Source organism: Carassius carassius, chromosome 37, assembly GCF_963082965.1.
Source record: "Carassius carassius chromosome 37, fCarCar2.1, whole genome shotgun sequence".
NCBI lineage: Eukaryota > Metazoa > Chordata > Actinopteri > Cypriniformes > Cyprinidae > Carassius > Carassius carassius.
The window spans coordinates 14,863,942-14,883,894 of NC_081791.1; the positions used below are offsets into that span (position 1 = coordinate 14,863,942).

At 37.3% G+C, this 19,953-nt stretch overlaps 3 protein-coding genes across 3 annotated transcripts in view; 2 read left to right on the plus strand and 1 right to left on the minus strand.

The window, feature by feature from the left end:
* The window catches only part of LOC132118142 (transcription initiation factor TFIID subunit 13), a 254,939-nt gene that overhangs the window by 53,665 nt on the left and 181,321 nt on the right, over positions 1-19,953 (minus strand). The window lies entirely within an intron of this gene.
* Positions 244-3,882, plus strand: LOC132118130 (dolichol-phosphate mannosyltransferase subunit 1-like). The gene is made up of 9 exons (XM_059527692.1): positions 244-435; positions 614-713; positions 819-852; positions 931-1,007; positions 2,553-2,578; positions 2,733-2,828; positions 3,001-3,069; positions 3,191-3,305; positions 3,543-3,882. Exons 1-9 carry the CDS (start codon positions 305-307, stop codon positions 3,645-3,647), a joined length of 753 nt encoding a protein of 250 aa, XP_059383675.1. The 5' UTR covers positions 244-304; the 3' UTR covers positions 3,648-3,882.
* On the plus strand, positions 4,043-13,632 carry LOC132118129 (activity-dependent neuroprotector homeobox protein-like). The gene is made up of 4 exons (XM_059527691.1): positions 4,043-5,374; positions 8,610-8,725; positions 9,536-9,628; positions 9,752-13,632. The coding sequence occupies exons 2-4, from the start codon at positions 8,618-8,620 to the stop codon at positions 12,557-12,559; spliced, it is 3,009 nt and encodes a 1,002-aa protein (XP_059383674.1). The 5' UTR covers positions 4,043-5,374; positions 8,610-8,617; the 3' UTR covers positions 12,560-13,632.

Below are 19,953 nucleotides of genomic sequence, written 5' to 3' on the forward strand. Positions count from 1 at the left end.
TTAATTGTTGTTATAATAATATTGTATTGATTTCTTGTCTCAATATGTTATCCCAATGTGCAATGTATCTAGCATACAACCTTTATGAAAATTTAATCGATTAATCCTAAGGGGTCGTGACTAAATTCTACTGACACACTGCACTGCTACTGTTCAAATGTCCAAATAATAGTTGGATTTTTTTCACTCACAGTATTTGAACTGTTGAAATATGTGATCCGGAACCAAAGGAGGAAGCTAGTGTTTTCAACGGACAGCGTACCTGATGTAAACATCCGGTGTCCACTACGTCGGAGACGCCAACATGGCGAGCAGGAGAGGAAATGCGAAGACCGCGGAGCAGTCTGACAAGTATTCTGTTCTGCTGCCAACCTACAACGAGAGAGAAAACCTCCCATTGATTGTGTGGTTGCTGGTGAAGTACTTTGGCGAGAGGTAAGTGTGTTGTTATTTACAGTCAATGGGCGAGAACCTTAATACAACAGATTGCTGAAGTCCTAATGATGAGCTGTCAGTGACATCAGACTGATCACCTGACTGAATCTCTAAGATACACTTAAATATTTAGTTTTAAAAAGAGCGTTCTGACTCAAATGGCCGTGTTTTAATGCAGTGGACACAACTACGAGATCATCGTGATTGATGATGGCAGTCCAGACGGGACGCTGCAGATCGCCGAGCAGCTGCAGAAGATCTACGGCGCTGACAAGATTGTGAGTTGTGCATTATAACATAGACTGTAAGATTATAACAGACACCACATGACTGACAGCTTGTCGAAAGAAATCATGAACATCTGTCTTCTCTATTCTTCTTAGCTCCTGAGACCGCGAGCAAAAAAACTGGGATTAGGTAAACTGGCTCACATCTATTTATACTTCTCAGAGCTAAGTTATAGGAAAAGCGTGACTAACGTTAATGTCATCCCAGGAACGGCTTACATCCACGGCATTAAACACGCGTCGGGAAACTTCGTTATCATTATGGATGCAGATCTCTCACATCATGTAAGTACTCTTCCATTGTATACTGTTTTGTACCTCCTTGAGTAAATACTAGTATTCAATACTTCATTAATAAGAGGCTACTTAATAAAAACGATGCCAATAAAAACATATCTAAAATATACTGTCTTGATGTTGTTTCTACATTAATTTGGAGGTTCAGTGTGAAATTATGACAATAAAAAATGCAATTAACATGATTAATTACAGAAAAATGTGATATATATATATATATATATATATATATATTAATTGGTTAACCTTTTATACATTTTAGATTTCAGTTTTTCAAATTTTATATGTCTAATTTTATTGGCCCCCTTCAAATTTTCAGTTCGATAATCCAGACCTCAAATAAAGCTAATTGAATAGCTTTTCCCTAATCTAAAAATACTGAATAACTGAAAATATCTGCATATACTTCTATTGGATATAGAGTACAACATGCTAATGAAAAAAAAAAAAACACAACAAACGAATTTACTGATTTATCTTATTTTTTATTTTTTGTCCCTAAAAAAACGTTGAGATTCTTGTCCTTTGCATGTTTTCAGCAAATGGAGCAGGCCATTGTGTTACACATACTTAGTTTGCAATGTGTATGTAGTGCATATTTGTTCCACTCCTATGTTAATGGATTAGAGCAGGGCTATTCAATTAGCTTCATTTGAGGTCAAGATTATCGAAATGAAAATTTGAAGGGGGCCAAGGGGGTGGGGGCCGTCTGGATCTCTTTCTAGGGGACCTATAAAATTAGAATTTAAATTAAAATCTATAAAAGGTTAACATTAGTGCTGTCTGTCAATAAATATATAATATATATATATATATATATATATATATATATTAATCACACATTTTTCTGTAATCATGTTAATTGCATATTTATATTGTCATAATTTCACACTGAACCTCCAAATGAATGTAGAAACAACATCAAGACAGTATATTTTAAATATGTTTTTAATGGCATCTTTTTATTAAGTAGCCTCTTATTAATGAAGTATTGACTTCAAATATTTAATCATTAAGTTAACATTTAATAGGCTCTGAAAAATTAAGCGATTTTAAAACAATCTTCACTTAAACTACCGGTATAAATTGTATATGCATATACTATACAGATTACGGTAATCTTTATTCAAGTTACAAAAATGAATCAGTGACTAGAGCAGTCCAGTGATTTCTCTTTTTCTTTTGTTCTGTAATTTACATCATTGACCGACTTCAGCAGGTTTCAATTGAAAAGCAGCACTTTAAAACCTGATGCAAATGACACGGATCTGACATATCTTCTCCAAACTCTTTGCGGTTGTTTAAGACTTTATAACTCATTTAGGACTACGTTGATTTTTACTCACATTTGGCATTAATTATTTTTAAGAGAAGGACCTAAGGACCACCGGAAATGTCATGAAAATCGATATGTTAAAAAAAAGTGTTGGATAGCTTCAAGCATGTTTACTCACATCATTTGATCCTGTTTTCACTAAATGAAAACTTGAGGAGAATTTGTGTACATTAAGTTTTTTTTCTTCTCTCTCACAGCCAAAGTTTATCGCACAGTTCATTGAGTAAGTCGTTTTCTTTCAATTACCTTATGCCTCTGCTGTTAAAAGACATTTCATCTGCTCATTGTATCGTGTAGTGTAGATTTGCTATAATAGCATTTGCATGTGCAATTTTATAACGGCCACTTTCATGATTTTTTGTTTTTTTTTTGTTCAGAAAACAGAAAGAAGGTGGATATGACCTGGTGTCTGGAACAAGGTACAGAGGAGACGGTGGTGTATATGGATGGGATCTGCGCCGGAAACTGATCAGGTATGTGACTGGAAGCTACATTTTATAATAATACCCAGCTATATAGAAATATTCGAAATTTGAGACTGCATCAGTTACTGTCATATATATACACACACACACACATACATAGGTCAGGTATAATTTTTCATGTAGAAATTATTACTGTTTTGTAATGATTGTTTCATTTTAGTCGAGGTGCAAACTTTGTAACACAAGCGCTGCTCAGACCAGGAGCATCTGATCTTACGGGGAGTTTTAGGTAAGGTGGTAATAAATGAATCATTTGTTTGGTTTTTAAACCAGGTTTATATATATATATATATATATATATAAAAATCTAAATTTTATTATTGTCTCCTGTCTTTTGTTCTACATTTCAGGCTTTATAAGAAAGAGGTTCTTGAAAAACTAGTGGAGCAGTGTGTGTCAAAAGGCTATGTGTTCCAGATGGAGATGATTGTCCGTGCTAGACAGCTGGGCTATACTGTTGGAGAGGTCAGCACGCATCTCTCATTCCACATTTCTTAGAAATCTTGTTAATAATTTAATAAATAGAATATCGTTTAGATTATACATTTACATAATAAGACTGTGAATTGTATTGCTGTATTTTACCGAACTTTATTTAATACATGCATTCATTTATAAATTCAAGTTAAGTATCTATTTCAGTGTAGCAAAATGTGTTATTTTATGATTATCTGAAAGTGATCTCGTCTGTCTATTACGCAGGTTCCAATTTCGTTTGTGGACCGTGTTTATGGGGAGTCCAAATTGGGTGGAAATGAAATTGTCTCCTTCCTGAAAGGATTGCTCACTCTTTTTGCCACTACATGAACTTTGACATCATTTTAGCTCATGTTTAGTTTTGTGAGATATGGACAGCACTCAATGCAGTCGAGCTGGAATTCAAGCTTTCCAAGTAACAAGTGCATTACAATGAGTTATTTGTCCTATATCAGGTTACAGTAGTGTTTGGATTGGACCAGTTTACATTTTCCATTTAGCTTGGTTAATTACATTAAAATGTAAAAAAAATCTACATTTTAATAAAAAGGACCAAACTGACAAAGATGATTTTTTTTTATATAACAAAAAAAACTCTTACAAATAAAAGGGGTGTTCCATAGCATAGAACCATTATTGGTTCCCCAAAGAACCTTAAGCGAAGTTCTCAAAATAACCTATTCTTTTTAGGTTGATTAACATTTGAAATGTAAGGAACCTTTTTTCACTATAAAGAACCTTTCCTGCAATGGAAAGTAGTGCCATTTTAGGTAGAGGTAGTGCCTAAACACGCTACTGTATGTAAATGGGCCCTTTTAACACCCTGAGAACCATTTTTTGGCTATAGAGATTTATGCTTTGAAATAAAAACATTAACTGTTTCAGATCATTTGGGTTATGCAATGTATTTGGACATTTTCAACTGGATGTGTTATTTATAAAATACTTTGGACTTGCATCAGAACGGATGAAGTTGCATTATGCCCTTATTTTCACACATAAGTCTACAACAGCCTACATCCTAAGAGCTACTGCCATCAATCTCTTGACTGTCTACCCTGTCTTGTTGACATATCCAAGAGGAAATATTATTTCTCTCTCTCTGGGTGTAGAGTGTTATGTCCTAAATGACACCCAAGCTAGTGTAATGCAAGGAACTGCTCGGGTGAGTTTGTTGTATGCAACACCAAGGGGGTACTAACTACAGAGCTCAAGGGCCAGAGGGTGGGGGAATCACCATGGCTCACAGTCTGCAACCCCAGCACTTCACATGCAGAAGTAGTCCCGGTGAGTTGCGCATGAGCCGGTAGAGCGCCACCACCCGAACTCAAGTTGCTCTGATGCTGCCTGAGTACTGAGGCACTGTATACATCCGACTCTCTGCGGGGGTAGATGCCAGATGCAGAATTGACGCATACGCCTCTATCCAATCAAGTTTCAGCCGATGACGCCCCCTATGGGTTCATTCCATGTAACTGCACCCAGGGGCTGTTTACATCGATTCCGGAAGCATGTAATAAAACATTTTATGCGCGCACAGACACACTTGTGCATTCCAGGTAATCTTAGAATGGGGGTAAAGATTGGATTTGTGGTCGTCTGACAACTCTCACCACATCATCCCCCCACCCACCGCCTCTCTCCGTCAGTACAATGCTTTTTTTATGCTAATCAAACACATATGTCACTTCCGCCTCTTTTCACACGCCATTTTGGATAGTATAGGTACTGGACCGGGTCGTATTGTTTAAGTGGATGGCGGATTACGTTAATTGCTGTCAATTACACCGTCATCGTGCGTCTACTGGACTGTGCATCATCGCAAACGTAGCACGCGCTCATTCTCCCTCCGGGACCCCCGTAGACCGGCACAGACTCTGCTAGATGAGTTGCAGCAGCTCGTTCCCGGCAGACAGGCAGCTCTGGGTCGGCCCGTGACAGGAGTCGAGCTCCCTCTTTCGGCGGTGTGTGTCCGCCCGGGAAGCGGAGGACGAGGCGCTCGGTTCGGGGGGCGGGAAAGTGACATTACGCGCTGCCACTAGCGGAGAGCGGGCCAGGTAAGTTAACGTTCAACCAGCTCCCCGTTGTGCGAACGAACAAAACCGAGTGAGAATTAACTAAGAAACCAGTCAACATATTAATAATAACCGGAGGCAATCTGAAAGGACGTAACGTTAACCAGACTCAGGTGGCAGACCTAGCCAATTGTTTGTGTCATACAGTTGTTAAACAGTTCTCTGAGGTCTTGAATTAAAAATAAAGTTTCTATTGATGTGTTCTTGCCGTTGTAAGTGTAACTGTTAACTGATGGTTTTATCACTTACCGTTTTAAGTGTAACTAAGGGTTTTATCATTCACACAGACGCTTAATCCGACCACTCACTCCAGCCCGCAGTTATATCTCCGTTTGCTCAACTCATCACGAAAAGCTCGCGCTGCAACGAATCAATCGTTAAAGGGACAGTTCACTAACGATTAAACGTTGTTCTCCCTCACGTTGTTCTAAGCTTGTATGACTTTCTAATATAAACTAAAGGAAATGTTAATCAGATTGACTGCCTCAATTTTAATGTTTGTAAAAAAGATGCACAGAAAGTGAATGCTTACTGAAGCTGTCATTTTGTCTGACATCTTTTGTTTTCCGCAGATAAAAGAAAGTCGTGTATAAAACAGTATTAGGTTGAATAAGTGTTTTTTTTATGCGCTTAATTGACCTTTTAATTTACGAATCAGTTGAGCCCATGCGGTTTTACTAATAAGAAACCAAAGTTGGCGCTTGTAGGATTTGATCGCAGTTGACATGTAAACAAACCAAAAAGACCAACGTGTGACTGGTCTTGGTCACTAATTGGTCAGTTGTTTTCCTCGTCAGTGTGTTGTCATACTTGCCTACTAGATTTTGCTCTATATTTGTAATGATTTTTGTTCTTTGAATGGCAAGTTTTTGATGAAAAGGTGATACTGCTGGTAAATACATTCAGTATGTTTTTCTCATTAACACAGGATCCATGTTTTTTGGAAATGGATGGCCATGAGGCAGTTAATTAAAATGTTACAGATATTTTAGTTTTCTGTTTACATGTGTATGCAAACCAAGTCATCTGTATGCTAGGAGATCACCAGATAACCTCCACCCAGAGCAGACACTGCAGATATGGCTCTCCTCACACTGGCCTCTGCTGCTGCCTCAACAGGAGGCGCCATTCCAGGACTGTAATGCAGAAGCCTTCACAAAAATGGAGCAGAAAAAGGGCAGGCAGAACAGGGAGAGGCTTATATAACATGGAGGAAGAGCTGTTCTCTAGCGCCATCTAGAAAGGATGGGAGAAAGTCAGAGGCGATGAGGAACGCCTAACCAAAGAGAGAGAGACCCTATTCAGTGCCGAAGTGAAATACTGCTCTTTGTTCAAGCAAGGTGCACTGTATGATGCTTGTGATTGGTGACGCCAAGAGCTGATGCAGGTTTTCCATGAAGGCCACTCAGATAGGTACATGACCTTTGACCTTAGCTGAACTTTGATCTCATTTTTGCAGGCTGCTGTGGAATCGGCCTGGTTTAGCATTGCAGTTGTGTGTGTTTGGCTCTTCATGTACAATATTCGTTAGAGCACAGATCTGCAATGCTGGTACTGTAGAAAGTTGGCCACAGATTCATTGGATGCGTGTGTGTTTTTCGGTTGTGTCGGTTGTGCAATCGTATTTTGAATTGGTGCCATCCCATAGACATCAAGTGGTGAAGCACTTGTACTTGGTGCTTGAAAAGATTTTGCTTTTGCTTTGGTATTACATGTAAAATAGATTTAATTTATATTCACACTACTATTGAAATGCAGACAATTGTTAGAGTAAATATGCACCAGAAGTGACAGTAGATTTCTGTATCAAGTAAATTGTTCTTTTGTATTTTGTTCTTCAAAGAATCCTGAAAAATAAATCATAAAATGAAGAATTTTCACAAAAAACTTTAAGCAGCACAGCTGTTTTTGCAATAATAATGATGATAATAAATGTTAAAATAAAATGTTAATAATATAAATGTTAAAAAATATTTAAATTTTTTAATAATAATACAAATAAAAGAATTAGCATATTAAAATATTTTTTGAAGGATCATGTGACACTGAATACTGGATTAATGGTGCTGAAATTCAGTTTTGCCATCACAGGAATAAATTAATTTTAACTTATTAAAATAGAAAATATTTTCTATTTCACAATATTACTGTTTTAACTGTGTTCTGGATTAAATAAATGCAGCTTTGGTGAGCATAAGAAACTTCCTTCAAAAACATTAAAAACATCTTTCAAGACCCCAAACTTTTGAATGGTGGTTTATTTTAATTTAATTAAAGAGAATTTGGTAGCACTTTATTTTACAGTCCTGTTCCTCATGTACATACTATGTACTTATTATAGTAATTACTATAACTATGTAATAAATAGGTACTAACCCTGAACCTACCCCTAAACCTAACCCTACCCCATGTAGTTACCTTGTGTTACCAGAACTTTCTTAGATAAATACACTGTAAGTACACTATAAATACATGTTAGTACACGTACTGTAAAATAAAGTGCAACCGAGAGTTTTTATCTCATAATTAATAATAATAATAAAAAATAATTAATGAATTCAATTCCTTTTTAACAAAACATGGAAGGTTGTCAGTTTGTTTGGATTAATTATAAACTATCACATAAGCCTACACTTCAGACGGAGGGTGAATTTTTTTATTATTATTATTTTTTTCATCTTCACCTCATACATTGACTCTCCTCATTCTCAGTGACATTCTCGTTTGTAGAAGTACCTTTGATGATAATTGCATGCCACCATACAAAGGCCGCAAATTAGTTTCCTGTTGTGAAACGACTGTTTGGAATTTAATTCATAAATACTTTTGTTGGTTGTGGCTTTTGATGAAGAAATAAGTTGCCAAACACTATTGTAAAATAAGGAAATTGATATTGCATGGTGCCAAAAGTAAGTTGGCTTTTTGCTGTCTGCATTTAGTATGCAGCTAATTTTCCCAGGCTGTGATGAGAAAGATGCTATCCGATTCATTGGTTTTACTTTCGACCTTTTCCTCTCATAGTGACTGTTTCTTTGACATGAGCTTGTGTTTATGATTTGGATTAAGGTGCATTTAAACAGTCAAATTGATAGTGTCACAGCGAGATGTATTTTAATATACTATTCATGTATTATTCATGTTCTCTGAAGTCACTCAAACAATACAAAATGTGTATTATTCATTCATGATTGCAATAATGTGATTAATTTATTTTCAGGTGGCAGAATGTTTCAACTCCCAGTGAACAACATTAGCAGTCTAAGGAAAGCTAGGAAGAATGTGAAAAAAGTGCTGGGTGACATTGGCTTGGAGTTTTGCAGGGAACACATTGATGTAAGTACAGTTCTCTAACTAAAATGTCTTCATAGACGAAGTACTAATTAAAAAAGTACATGCTCCCTATCATGGACCATCTGAGTCCCCTTAAGACAGTTCCAAATGGTTGAGTGTTTTTTTGTTACATTCTGTGTCACCATGTTACCAATAGCTCTGTAGCTGTGAAATCAGCCTGTTGGTATGCTTTTGCCATTCATCTTCTAACCTTAAGTCTAAACAGTTTTTTGTGTTTGCTAACACAATAACACATATGGAGCAGTTTCTTTAGATTAAGAAGTAGACCCATGTGAACATTTGGTATTGAGATTGCCATGAATAAAGCCGCCTCCCTTGTTTTGGATAAATCCACTTCTTTAGTTGCCTGACAAAATTACCATACCTTCCACAAGTTCCATTTATTCCAATATTCTAAAACAACACCACAAAGGAAATCTGTGTAAAGGTGAAATGTGTGTAATAATTACAATAAAAGGCTGTATTTTATGATTTGTGTCTGATCAGATAAAGTGACATTGTGAATATCAGTGATTTATAATGCACATTTTGGCCATTTCCTAAAAACCATGCCTAGTATCTAGTTGCTTGCTATACAAAAGAGCTATTTTAATAACATCTCTGATTCAAACCTCAAATACCAAAGTTAGGAGGTTTAGAATTTTGTTTCTGGTAATCAGTTTGTGTGAACTGATTGATGCAGTTCATTAGTTTTTTTCAGTCTTTATTCATTTTACACTAAAGTACATGTGCAAAGCATTTGAAAAATTTCTTCTGCAAAGACTTTTTATATGTATTCTTTTTCCCCTCCAGGACTATAAGGACTTTGTTCCCAATGAGTTCTACATTAAGAACACCACATGGGATGATGTGTGCATGTGGGATCCCTCAATGACCAAATCACAAGTGAGTTATAACTTAAATCTTACTAGAAGACAGGGGAAGCATTTTTTTATTAATAATTTGAGTATTTTTTTAAAACCCATCTCAGTTTATTTTTTTACTTATTTGTCCTGTTTGTCTTTTTAGGAGTACCGCACAAAGCCGTTCTGTTGTTCAGGATGTACATTCTCCTCCAAGTTTTTCTCCGCCTACAAGAGTCACTTTCGTAATGTGCACAGCGAGGACTTTGAAAACCGCATTCTCCTTAACTGCCCCTATTGCACTTACAGTGGGAACAAAAAGACTTTGGAGACACACATCAGACTGTTTCATATGCCCAACAATGTCATGCGCCAGAATGCAGGAGGACTTCAGGGGGCAGGGGTTGGCTTGAAGGATGGTGCGCGTTTGGATAAGACACGTGACAATATAGAGCAAGCAGTGTACTACTGCAAGAAATGCACTTACAGGGACCCGCTGTATAATGTGGTGCGAAAGCATATCTACCGGGAACATTTCCAGCACGTAGCGGCACCATACTTAGTGAGGCCTGGTGAGAAGACAACACCAGCCAATGGGACAACTGCAGGCTCTGGAACAGGAAGCAATACTGATTCTGGTGGTACCAACAGTACGAGCACAGGCATCCACTGCAAACGGTGCCTCTTTGTGCCTCGCACCTATGAAGCCCTTGTGCAGCATGTCATTGAGGACCATGAGCGCATTGGTTATCAAGTTACTGCTATGATTGGACACACCAATGTTGTGGTACCTCGGGTGAAGCCTGTGATTATGGTGTCCACTAAAGCTCAGGGTGATAAGGGGATCATTGGTATAATGCCAAAGGGTACCGTCGTGACTGGGGTACGGCCTTTATCCGCTCAGCAGCTGAGTCGGATTGTTATTCCTAAAGGGAGTTTGAACTCAAGTGGGCTCCTGTCAGGTATTCACCTGAAGCAGGGGGCATTTGGTCTGAAGCCTGGGACTACACAATCCTTGACCATTGGGGGACAACAGGTGCAGCTTTCAGTCCCACAGCAGTCTCAAACAAGCAAACCACAGCTTTCTGCTAGTCTTCGTAGTTCAGTTTCTGTATCATCATCCCCTTCCATACTGAAGATCCCTCAACTGAACTCTCGAGTTCAGGCAGCAGCTACTACTGTGTCATCTGTTACTTCCAAGAAGGGCGACTCTGTCATCGGCACGTCGTACACTCAAAAATGGAAGATCTGCACCATTTGCAATGAACTCTTTCCAGAAAATGTGTATAGTTCGCATTTTGAAAAAGAGCACAAAGCAGAGAAGGTACCGGCAGTGGCCAACTACATCATGAAAATTCACAACTTCACTAGTAAATGCTTATACTGTAATCGGTACCTACCTAGCGACACACTTCTTAACCACATGTTGATACATGGCTTATCTTGCCCGCACTGCAAGGCCACGTTCAATGATGTGGAAAAAATGGTGACTCATATGCGAGGGGTGCATCCCAATGAATCTGTTGGGCCACGGACAGAATCCCCACTTACATTTGACCTCACGCTTCAGCAGGGAAATCCCAAGAATGTCCAGCTGATCGTCACCACATATAACATGCGGGATGCTCCAGAAGAATCGGTGGCATTTCATGCCCAAAACAATGCATTACCACCATCATTGCAGGGGAACAAACCGGTAATGCCACCAGTCCCAAAGATATCCCTAGATTCCTCAGACGCCATACCAGCTAAGGCTACACTACAGACGGCCGTACCTTATAAGAAGGATGTAGGCAAAACCCTTTGTCCTCTCTGCTTTTCAATTCTTAAGGGACCTATTTCAGATTCTCTAGCTCACCATTTACGTGACCGCCATCAAGTTATACAAACGGTTCATCCTGTGGAGAAGAAGTTGACCTACAAATGCATCCATTGCCTTGGTGTCTACACTAGTAACATGACCGCTTCCACGATCACTTTGCATCTCGTGCACTGCCGCGGTGTCAGCAAAACTCAGAATGGCCGACCTGCTCCATCCGCAAGAGTTGCACAGGCCCAGGGGGCTGGTCTCAAACGTGCAGGATTAGCAAACTTCGACCAAACTGAGCCAAAGAGACGGAAGTCTGCATCCGATGACCAGACTGGGCAGAGTCCACCACTTTCAGCTGACAAACAAGATGAACCTGTAGTCTTTGCCTTGGACCCAAAGGGTTACGAGAATGAGTCCTACGAGACACGAAAAGCTTTCCTCACTCAGTACTTCAACAGGCAGCCTTACCCCACTCGCCAAGAGGTGGAGAAGCTTGCATCCAGTCTCTGGCTTTGGAAATCTGACATTGCGAGCCATTTCTCAAATCGAAGAAGGAGATGTATGCTGAATTGTGAGACCTTAAACACTCGGGTCCTGCTGGGATTTAAAATGGAAGACATTACAGATTTGCAACATCCCATGAACTTTGAGTCAAAATGTTATTTCAAGAACCATAACCATGAACATAAAAGACGAACTACTAGATATCGGATAGGCCGATCTTCCAATGCCATTCGCTTACGGCAAAAAGCTACAACCAATGGTGACTTGCAGCATAAGCATGGGACACTAACAAGGGTTTCCGCCAAAGCCTCACACTACTCCAATGGTCAAAAGGACATCATAGGGAGTAACTGCAATAATTCAATAAAGAGCACCTTAAAGCCTGGAGCACTTGTCAATTCTGAACCAATTGCTGTGGACTCTGACAGTGATAATGAGGAGAATGTGCAGACTGCACAGTCCCTTAGTAGGGACGAACCAGAGACAAATGATCAAGTAGATAACAGTGACTCTGACATCAGGGAGGACACTCACAGTGAAAACTGTTATGGGTCAAAAGACTTGTTAGACGAAACAAAACTGCAAAAAGGAGAGTGTCAGTCAGGTATCACAAACAAGCATGAACAATCAGAGACCCAGTTAACCAAGCAACAGGTCTGATTTTGGACAGGGTTAATAAAATGCACATGTATACTTTTGCGTTATGTTTGACCTACACCAACAATGCTGCCTCATTGATCTTCTAGACCTTGGTTACGGATAGTAGCTGTAAGGTTCTGCTTTTCCCTCAACTCCTAAAGCCATTTTAGAAAGGCAAAAAAGTCATATTTTACATTTTGAAATATGAAGATGAATGAAATTTTTGATTTCGAAGCTGGGGTCAACTTTTCCACAGGATGCAGGTAAAGAAAACGCTCAACATCTACCAAACAATACATGATTTGTCTTCAGTTTATGATTCTTTAACATAATCCGAAACATAATTGTTCAGCCATTATTGTGGCAAATGGAGTGTTTATTAGAGTCAACCGGTATTCTTGGATTTCATGTTATCACATAGTATCGGTAGTGTATATTTGTACAGTCTTTTAGATATGTCTAAGGAGATGTGTAGGTGTACTCACTGATGAAAAAAAGATTTGCTATACTTTTTGTGCTCATGCTTAATGGTCATATGTTCTACTTCGGTTCACATAGATAATGGATCTGGCTTCAGTGGCTGTTTTTCCTGTTTACTTTTATTAACAAAAGTATAACACTTTGCTAAAAAATATATCAAAGTTTAAATAATGCAAAATAAAAGACATAATCTCTTGCTTTTGTTTTGCCTGTTTGTAACTGAAGCATCTTTTTTATAAATATGTATTTACCATCCTGTAACTTGTTTTGCTTCCAGAGCAGCTTTTCGTACATCCACATCTGCCCTAACGTAAGCGTATATGGCAGTTAAGTTGACCACTGTAGCTTTGTGCTAGTAGATTAGCCTGTGTTTGGTTCAGCCTCTGCTGACTTTTCTTTTTCAACAGTTACACACTTTTTCTCCTCCAGCTGGGCTTCTGTTGTGACCTGGGGTCCAGAATGAGCTTCTCTATTCAGTCTTTCAGCTCTCTGTACGTTTACATTTTTGACCTCAAGTTTATGCTGTTGTTGGGTTTTTTGTCACCTTTATTCTATTTTTCTTTGTCTCTGCAAACATTTCTGAACAATAAAGTGTTGTATTGTCCTTCTTATAATGTTTCTAACCCTGGTCAGTCTGTATTTTCTTTCTTTTTTGCTGTTTTGGTCTGCTGTAAACTACATGTTTCATGGCTGACATGTTTTTCTTTACTTTTGGGGACTAATATTGTAAAGTATGGTGTATAATATTCAAAAAATATAATATTTTATCATTTAAGCAATGGTGTTTGAACTTAAGAATTTTTTTTATAGCTTATTATAGCTTTTTCTTTATGAAAAATGATTTCTTAATGATTCACAACCCATGACACAGCTGTAATATAACATCTCTGAGTAAAATTGGAAATTTTATTCACTGGATTGTTAAAAAGGGTCTCTAAATGACAAGTGGAAAGAGGTGAGGGATTGAAAAACAAAAGAGGCTTCTGAAATCTATGCCATTCACACTAAAGAAAAGTTCTTGCACTCTATACGAATTATGTCATTTGTGACCCTGAGGTCAATCTAGTCATGTCTTTAAAAAGAATTTTCAAGAAGGGATTTCAAAATGGAGGGATGATATGAAAGTGCATAGTCGCTCTTAAAGAATGACTTCTTTCCTGCTATGCAAGTCTAAGGGAAGGAGAGTAGCACGTGTGCTCCAGTTATTGGGTGTGGGAGGGTTTGGGACTGAGGGACAGAGGCTGAAAGGAGACGTACTGCAACAGGCTGGCTGATGGATGTCTATGATGTCCACAGAGCAGTACCAAAATGGGGGAGGAGAACGTGAGAATGTCTGTGGGAAAACTCTATAGTGCCCCCTGCATCCAAAAAGGAGCTTTGCCACTTCTGATGGAGAATCCTGACTTCACCTAATACTGAATCACTGTTTGTTCAGTTGAAATCTGATTTTTCATTCAAGCTATTCTGTGATGGTGATGAAAGTATGAAGATGAATTTAGATTTTTCGATTAATAGTTTTTTTTTAATGACATCGATTCGATATCGATTCTCAAAAGCCGTGAATCGATCTTTTTTCCGATATTTATTTCAGCAGACATTTAAAAGAAGATTTGATTAATGTGAATCTTTTCATTAGTCTTGTCCATTAGATGTCAACCTCTTACCTTGCGCAATGACACAAAACAAAGCCTGTCACTCATTCAGTCCTGATCACTGTTGACAAGAACCAAGAACAAAGCGTGATTGGCAGTGCTCAGGTAAAATTATATAGTAATACTGCAAATATGTGGAAGCATTTGACATCACGCATAAAGGCGCCATAACAAAAAAGAAAACTGACTGACTGAAGTGCATTTATTAATTATATAGCTTTGGCTTCTTGGAAAACATGCACATTGACTTGGAGCATGTGGTTTCGATTTGAAAAAAAAAAAGAAAAGTCTTTTGGTCATGGTCAGAGCACAGTTAATGTAGGACACGAGAGTCAGGGCCTGGGTCACAAGGTTGGACAAGAGGCAACCGCTGTGAGGGAAAAAGCTGGCAACTAACCATTAAAAAAATGCCTTGAAAAGTAAAGAGACAGCATAAGCCTTACTGAATGCAAAGATGTCTTTTGACATTCAAGGACTTAGACATGCTCAAAGGTTGCTCTAGTTTAGAACTGTATAAAGCGGGTTATAAAATCTCTTAAAAGCAGTTCCTTCTGCTGGAACATATTCTAAATGTTTTGGGTCTGAGTCAACGTCTGTGTGTCTGATTTTGGTGTTAATGTCACCGGTGTTATCATTCAAAAGAGGATCTGCATTTTAAAACATATATTGGAAACACTGTATTTTAAGGTGTCCTTGTTATTCATGTTACATGTACTTACATTTATAATAACAATAAATAATCCATAATTACATGCAAGTAACTAAAAATAAAGTAACTCTAATTTACATTTCCTGCAAAACTGCATTGTTAGTAAATGTTGTTTTCTGTAATTAACATGTATTAAAAGAAAATAGATTTTACTTTATTAACATTCTTTAACTGAAATCAAAAAGTATGAAGGGTGTGTACAGTAGATAAACAACTGAAGTTCATGTACTGAAGAAAATGTTAAAAGTAATCCATAAAAAAAGACCTGCACTATTATTTTTATTTAAATATTTCAGAATTCTGCTGCGTTGCATAATGAGAACAGAAATCACAGAATAATGGAAAAAAGTACAAAACTAAGAAAATAGATGTGCGAATCTTTCTTTTTTATTATTACTATTTTCCATAGATTAAGCACAATTTAAATGATAGCGTGAATTTTTTTAAGCTATATTGTTGCATTTCCTGCAATACTTCATTCCCAATTATTTATATGACTAAACACTGAAATAATGAACAGCAAAAAATGTAATTGAGACTCCTTCAAAACAACTTGACGTGAAAATGTTGGCTTCAGGATAAGATTGTTATCACTAGATGGCAGTGTTATAAAAAGGGTGTTAGGGCTACACAACAGATAGGAAAAAGCTACAGCTCTAACTTGTCTGCTGTAATATGACTTACATGATATAACAGTATGACATTTTAATTAGTACATCTATATATTCTGCTGTCTGTGCTGATGGCCAGTGCAGTGGTTATGTTATTGGCCAGCACTGAGGCTGGAGTGCTTATGTAAAGGGGATCTCAGTGGGGTTTTCCATTGCACAGTTGGAACGTTCTCCACTCTGCTCCTGTTTTGGTCCCTGGCCACAAGAGCAATCTGTGCCCTGCTTCCAGTTCCTGATGGCCGGAACTATAAACTGTTTTCCGCTTCACATACTATGATTATATGCACCACATACATGAAATTATCTCTGACGTCAACATAGTTTTTAAAAGTATCCCTTTTTCCAGTCAAAAAAAAAAATCCTATTGTGTTAGATAGCAGTGCACTTTCCTATTTGTAAGGTAAGTTAATAATTTAGAGTGTTTTTCAATTCATGTCTATTGATTATTCATTGCATTTTATTCAGAGAAGAGACGATTGAAATGGAAGCTGATCTTTATACGCTCAGAGGCAGTCTGTTGTGTATTGGTCCTTTAGCTGAAGATATGCAATAAATATATAAATATATATATATTTTTTAGGCTTGAGTTTTTCAGTCATGAATTATTGACAGTTTTTTTTCTCTTGAAAATTATTCATACTTCACAGCTTCTGCTCATTATGCAAAATTTCTGTAACATGGAAGTGATATGTTTCCATCTTTGTTCTCATATCACCTTCTTCATAGCATTTTGCAAATGTGTTTTTAACAACAGCGACTTACACTACATTCATTTCAGTGACAGTTGACATACCAGGGCCTTTATTAAAACAGTGGGCAATCTATATACAGTGGGGTTACAGTTTATATGTCTCTTATATCTGGTCAAAGCTTGGTGCTCGATAGAAACCAGTTACATTCAGTCACTCTTATACAGCCTCAATATGACTCCAATCTTCTTTAGCTGAGTGAAGCAGAGACTTTATTCTCCAGATAATACAAGCTCAAGGTCAGCCGAATAGTTTGAGGGAAACAACATACAGGACAAAAGCAGCAGCCATAGCCTCAGTCAACGCTAAAGAAGTTTACTGATGGTGTATGGTGTGTGTGTGTTAGGGTGTGAAAGGTTAAAGCTGACAGTTCTTGCAAAAAATTTTTGATGAGCTAAACTGGATACAAAGGAAAACCTTGAGTGGGACGTGTGCAAATTAAATGTTTTCAAGCAGAAACCTGTTACAGGTGAATTGGTATGTAGTGTAATATATGGTAGAGACTGAAGCTACCTGTGGATGTTTAACATGAATTTCTGGATATTCAATATAACCTATATTTGTATGTTACATAGCTATTTAAGCAATAAGGCACATGAGGTCATGAAACTGAAAATAGGTCATTATCTAAAATGAATCACTGTTTGTATTTGTCATTTGTAAGATTGCTTTGGATAAAAGCTCTGTTAAATTAATGTAAATGGAAATATAACGAATGTTTCAGCATGCCTTACCACCTCATTAGTTGTGGCTATGTACACAATATTGTTCCAAACTTGAGTTTCTTTCTTTTGCAGAAAGTTGACCGTTACGCTTTCTCCAATAGTAAGCAATACAGACCCTCTCATCTGCCTAATAGAGAAAAGGCTTCTGCTGCCTATCAGTTATTTTGCCAGGTTTGTACAACTGTATGTAAGGTGACTTGGTGATAAAAAAAATAAAAATAACTATTCTGTATCCTCTTTTTATGATATTGTTAGTTTAAACTATAGGCATATATTTTTTCAGTGGTTTTAAGTATTTTACTTTGTTGAGTTTTAATGAAAGTATTGGTGTTTCAATCTATATTTGAAGCGACACACAGTTGGAGACTGAGAGGTAAGACAATTTACTGTGCTATTTTTAACACTTCAACCTTTACAGTTGTGGGGAGAACCAGTGAGTAATCGATTTCATTCGAACTGAATGTACTTTCTTATTTGCTTGAATAGCGCATGAATGAAACTGTTAAAAAGTCTTGCAAAAGCACCTGGTGAGTGAAAGAATCTCCACTCTGACCCATTTCATGTGTTCTCTCTTCAGGGCATATCTCTTTTTATTAGTGACCTCTAAAATCTGGGGGAAAGACTGCTCTGGGTATAGATACATTAATTTTCTCATACTGTACAACCTGTCTTCTGCACGTCATAATACAGATTAATAAGGAGATGAAACTGGAACAAAGAAATTCAGGAAAGTACGAAAAATATATGAACTTAGCTGAATTTTTAGAGTGGGTTGTGAAGGTCCTTCTCAATATTTATGAAGGTAATGGCCCTGGTTAAACTGCAATTTTATGTGTTTTTTATCTATTGGGATAGACATCCTGTCCTAATCACTCATGTGTAGGTCAACATGACATGACAATTATTTTTGGTCAGGATTCATTAATTAATTCAAAAATACTTTAAAAATGCAATTCTTAGATACAATGACATACACCTACTCTCTTAATAAAATAAAAGGCATAAGGGTACTTAGCATGTAAAATGGGTGACAACTTTCCTGATATCATACAATGAAGAAAATAACTCATTAAAATAACTAAATTCCTGAGAAGATTACCATACCTGTCCAAAAATACTTTGGCATAATCTATTATTATTATGTAATCGAACAAAAACATATGATTCACTGTTTATTAATATTTGAAAAAACATAATATCATGTGACCAACATGCTGAAGCATGTCAGATAAATATAAGATAATTTAAACTTTTTTTGTGACAAGTCAAGTTTACTTAAAGTCGAAAAAAATACAAAAAGTATTGAATGAGAATTAAAAATTATGTTTTTCAAAGTGAGGTTTTATATGAAAAGTTAATGGTCCATTAGTACATTTCCAAGACTTTGCAATTTGTGATTTAAACTTTTTATTGTGTATTCTTTATTGTAGGCACTCTTATATGTCATTGACCCATTATTCTTTCCAGTGCCGCAACTGCTCTGTGAACTGACCAGAATAAGGGTGAATCTAGCACCTATTTCAGATGCGCAAATGACAATAGTGCGTGCAAGACTAGATTTCAAAGGATTTCAGGAAAGAGCAGGCTAATTGGAGACCTCTGTCTGAAAATGAGACAGCTTTTGTGCACCCAAGACTTAAAAATAGACCATGTTTTCGAGCAGCTCATAGGAATCCCAATAAAGACCTACAAATCCAGTTTTCAAAACAAATTTAACCTTTTTTAAAATATCAGCCATCACAAACTGTCCCATATTTTTCTTCACCATTATGTCCATGTGATTAATGAAGTCCTCCGACTTACTTCAGTCAATGTGTGCTGGGACAGAAACGCTCAGACTGACTTTTCCTGACCAACCAATTAATGAATTTTTTGAAGTTAAGATCACTCAAGGACACCACTGACAATATGCTCAATTATTGGATTGGTGACATTCATGCAGTGCAGATGTCAGCACACATGCTGAACCGGACATATGCCTTTATGATTTACCTCTATACTCAGTTAATGTCAGAGTAATCCCTGCCCTACATCCCCATTCAAATATAGCCTCATAATTAAGGCCATCTACTACACGTGACCAATAACCCATTAGCCTGGGAACGATTCCTTTTAACCGTATTGTACCAGAAAACCTGTACCAGACTTAGAGTAATTTATTCTGCATCTTTTTAGATTATGATATAGCCAATTTCCTATCATTATCTGTAGAATTTCCAACCAAAAGAAAAAAACAAGTACTCACCCTCTGCGTTAATTTTTTTCTCCTTTGCCATCTTCCATAATTTTTTCAACAGATTTGGAGAAATTTAGCATAACATCTTGTGGAATACTTGTGGTATTCTCCACCGTGAATGGGTGCCATCAGAATGAGAATCCAAACAATAATGTTGATAAAAGCATCACAATAATAGGCAAGTAAACTCCTG